This window comes from Bidens hawaiensis, unplaced genomic scaffold, assembly GCF_021521415.1.
Source record: "Bidens hawaiensis isolate Kalapana, Puna unplaced genomic scaffold, B.hawaiensis_p1.1 tig00088642_1, whole genome shotgun sequence".
NCBI lineage: Eukaryota > Viridiplantae > Streptophyta > Magnoliopsida > Asterales > Asteraceae > Bidens > Bidens hawaiensis.
Window position 1 is genome coordinate 10,997 of NW_027504349.1, and position 3,598 is coordinate 14,594.

At 27.3% G+C, this 3,598-nt stretch overlaps 1 protein-coding gene across 1 annotated transcript; it reads left to right on the forward strand.

The window, feature by feature from the left end:
- Window positions 1-438: 438 nt before the first annotated feature.
- Window positions 439-3,103, forward strand: LOC143607878 (uncharacterized). Its single transcript, XM_077083162.1, has 9 exons — window positions 439-594; window positions 705-972; window positions 1,074-1,164; window positions 1,262-1,378; window positions 1,690-1,825; window positions 1,915-2,090; window positions 2,181-2,304; window positions 2,435-2,611; window positions 2,846-3,103. The coding sequence occupies exons 1-9, from the start codon at window positions 439-441 to the stop codon at window positions 3,101-3,103; spliced, it is 1,503 nt and encodes a 500-aa protein (XP_076939277.1).
- Window positions 3,104-3,598: the final 495 nt, after the last annotated feature.

A 3,598-nucleotide genomic window follows, 5' to 3' on the forward strand; every position in this document is an offset into this window, starting at 1 on the left:
AATACATTCTAAATTCAAATTTTCAATATACTCGATTTGTTATTTTTGGAAAAAATAAATTCAATAAACAGGTGTAATTATATTAATAATGGTTTTCAGTTACCTTTAATATTGAAAAGATTTTTATTATATACTAATTCATTATAGATATAATTTCATAAAATTTTCAAGCAGTTATTTTTGGAATAATGAATTATAGTTAACCGATTAAATTATATTCAAACTATATTTAGAAAGTTTCTAAACATAATACGTTTACCAAAATTTTTATTTTCTACATCCTACTATATAACATATGTCTAATCACATAAGCCTTTATCATACTTTTCTGAATTATTAAATTCTGCAACAATGTAAGCTTCTCCCGTTTTAATATTTGTTTTTATGTTTCAATTATTTTTGTCTAATCTGTTAAATTTTAATTTTATTCATAGGACAATGGAATCTCAAAAGTTTACCATGCTTAATGAGATTGATGTTCTAAAAACATCACCATCAACTCTTAAGGTTAGAGTTATAAGACTTTGGAGCATAAAAGACAATAAAAATGTGAATGAGGATTTTCTGATCGAAATGGTGCTCATGGATGAAAATGTACGTATGTTTACGAATCTGTATATATGTTACAGATTCTACTTTTTTTATTTCATTATTGATTCACTTGAAATTTAAATTCTCATATATATTTTTGGCTTTAATGACAGGAGAATCGTATCCAAGCAACAGTTTACAAACAGGATATCTTTATATTCAAAAGATTCATCAAGGAAATCTCAACTCTGACTATAGTTAATCCGAGCGTTGGTCTAAACAGATCTAATTACAGTGTCATTGACTGTTCCAACAAATTGGTGTTGGGACCAAACACACATGTGAATCCATGTCAGGAGTTTGATGGTCGGCTGTTTGGTTTTAAGATGATTTATTTTGCATCACTAATCAATAAAGATGTTTCTTTGAAATCCACAGTTGGTATATAAAAGTTTTCATTCAAATAAACTGATTTATATATTTAGCGTTAGATGTCCATTAAATCTGCTAATTAATTATTTATTTATTTTTGTTTGTTTTAGATATTATTGGTCACGTAATTCATGTGTTCAAGAGCAATGCTTCAAACGTCAAGGAAAAAAACAAGCTTACAATGGAGATATGTGATTTAAGGTATTACTATTACTGTTTGTAACATAACATTTGCTGACATGTTTTTGTAATAAAAGATTTATACTTATTACTGTTTGTAACACTTCTCTTATTTCAGTGGAAATTGTGTGTATCTAACACTATGGGATCATTATGCGTCTGAGCTCTCCAAATATGTAATTGAACATTTTGATGAAGGCCAGGCCATTATTGTTCTGCATTTTGGTAGGGTTAAGTAATACACCGGTTCTGATGGTAAAGGTAAGTATTTTAACTGTTTTTAATTTTCTTGAGTTTTAAATGTCACTAACTTAAACTAATGTGTCGTTGTATATTTTTCATTTTTGTTAGAGAAAGTGTATGTGTCCAATTCTTTTGGATCTAATGTTAGCCGTTTCTTTATAAACGACTTTTTATTTGAAATAGAATAATACAAAAACAGGTATATTATTAAACCAATAATTATATTTTTATTTAAGTATTTAGTTTTTTAAATTTCATATAATGTTAGTTATTCCTAAGTTGATTCAATTTTAAATTTTGTAGTTTGTTGGATTTGCTAAATGGCAATGATGTTTCTGTTCGTAAACCGATTCCGGTGAAGATACTGTCTTCTGTTGATGATGAGTTTTTGAGAGCAACAGATTTTTTTAACATCGGAGATATTTGTACCATTATATTTGTAAGTTAATTATTACACTTTTAATGTTATCATAAATATCTTTCAATCCTAATTGAATATTTAATAACTAACATTATACTTTAGTCCAGCCTAAAAGTATCATTATCCTTGGTACAATTAAGGCCATCTGCCCAAACACGGAATGGTATTACATTGGTTGTAATACTTGTAGCCGTAAGCTCATGGAAAATAATGGTGAAGGTGGAAAGGAGTATGAATGCAAAATAGTTAGATGCAATGTTTTAGGTGTTATCCTTACACCTAGGTATTTATTAAATTCAAATTCAAATGTGTAATTGTGCATTGTAAAAGTATATGTTTTTCTTGTTATTTACCTATTTATAAACTCTTTTAGGTTCAAGATCAAGATAAGGGTGCAAGATTCAATTGGAGTTCTGTTGTCGTTGACTCTGTTTGAAAGAGATGCTAAAATGTTGACTAACAAAACAGCAAAAGAATTGATTGATTCTCAAAAAGAGGTTTGTTTTCAATTAAAATACTTTGTTATTTATAAATTGGCATCCATATAATAGATTGTAAGTTTAACAACGACTAATATTATAATTTAAAGATTTGTTTCTTTGTCATATAATTTTATTACAAAATAAGGTTGACAATGGTGGATTTCCTGCTGACTTGGATTGTCTCTTAGAAAAGATATTTGCTTTTAAGGTCGATGTGGCAGATTTCAACTTCAGAAACAATGTCGAAGACTATGGTATAAACAAGCTTACTGATGACACTAATATTATCACAGAATTACAGAAAAGGCATAATGCTCTTTTGGTAATAATATATTCTTAACTATTTTATTATTAAATTAAATTTTATAACTATTTCAACTAACATATGTTGATTTTCCTATTTTGTCTCATCAGCAATCAGATTCTACTCCTGTAACATTGGGAGCATCTATTTCTAAATTCCATTTCTTTAATATAAAAGTTCAAACTTATAAATATAGTTAACAAAAAGATGTGTAACATGATTGTTTATTGCCTCTTACTTTTTTAATAACAGCTTTCTGATATTGGAGATAATCAAACTCCAAGTTCAAATGTTGATGCTCAGGATTTGGCAACTGATACAAAAGGAATGTCAACGTCTTCTGACGATAAGCTTAAGAGAAAACTGGTTGAAGTTTTTGAAGTTGACGATGATGATAGCATGTCGGCCACTAAGTTGATGTCTAAGAATATCGAAGAGATGGGAACCACCAGTCAATCATGCGAAGGTGCAGCATTTTTAACTCCTAAAGTTGAGAAGGAATCTAAGTGAACAATTTCATTTATGTTGGTTTACAGTTATGTTAAACCTTTTTGAGACATTTGGATATTCTATGTTTGGTTTTTCTCTTTTGTTTATTTAAACGATTATGCTTGAATGTTGGTTGAGATGAACAATTTATTCTTCTTTGTTTTTTTTGTTTGTATTTATGTTTTTATTTATTTTTGTTAACTTAATGTTTAGTTGATTTTTATCTATACTATCATATGCTTCCTATGCATTATATAAATTATCAATTGACCAAATTAAAAACTAAATACAAAAATAGGTTTAATGTTCATAAATAAATATTCTAAAATCATTGTGTTAAATTGTACTATATATGATATCTCTATTTATGTATAAACTTATTTTAAGCCAAAATATTGTTATTTTGGAATTGTTGTTAATGTAATCCGTTTAATTGTTTGGTCTATATATAATCTAATAATTTGTAATATGACATGCAAGTAAATAAATTAGTTTTTGCTTTTAAACTTTTTTTTT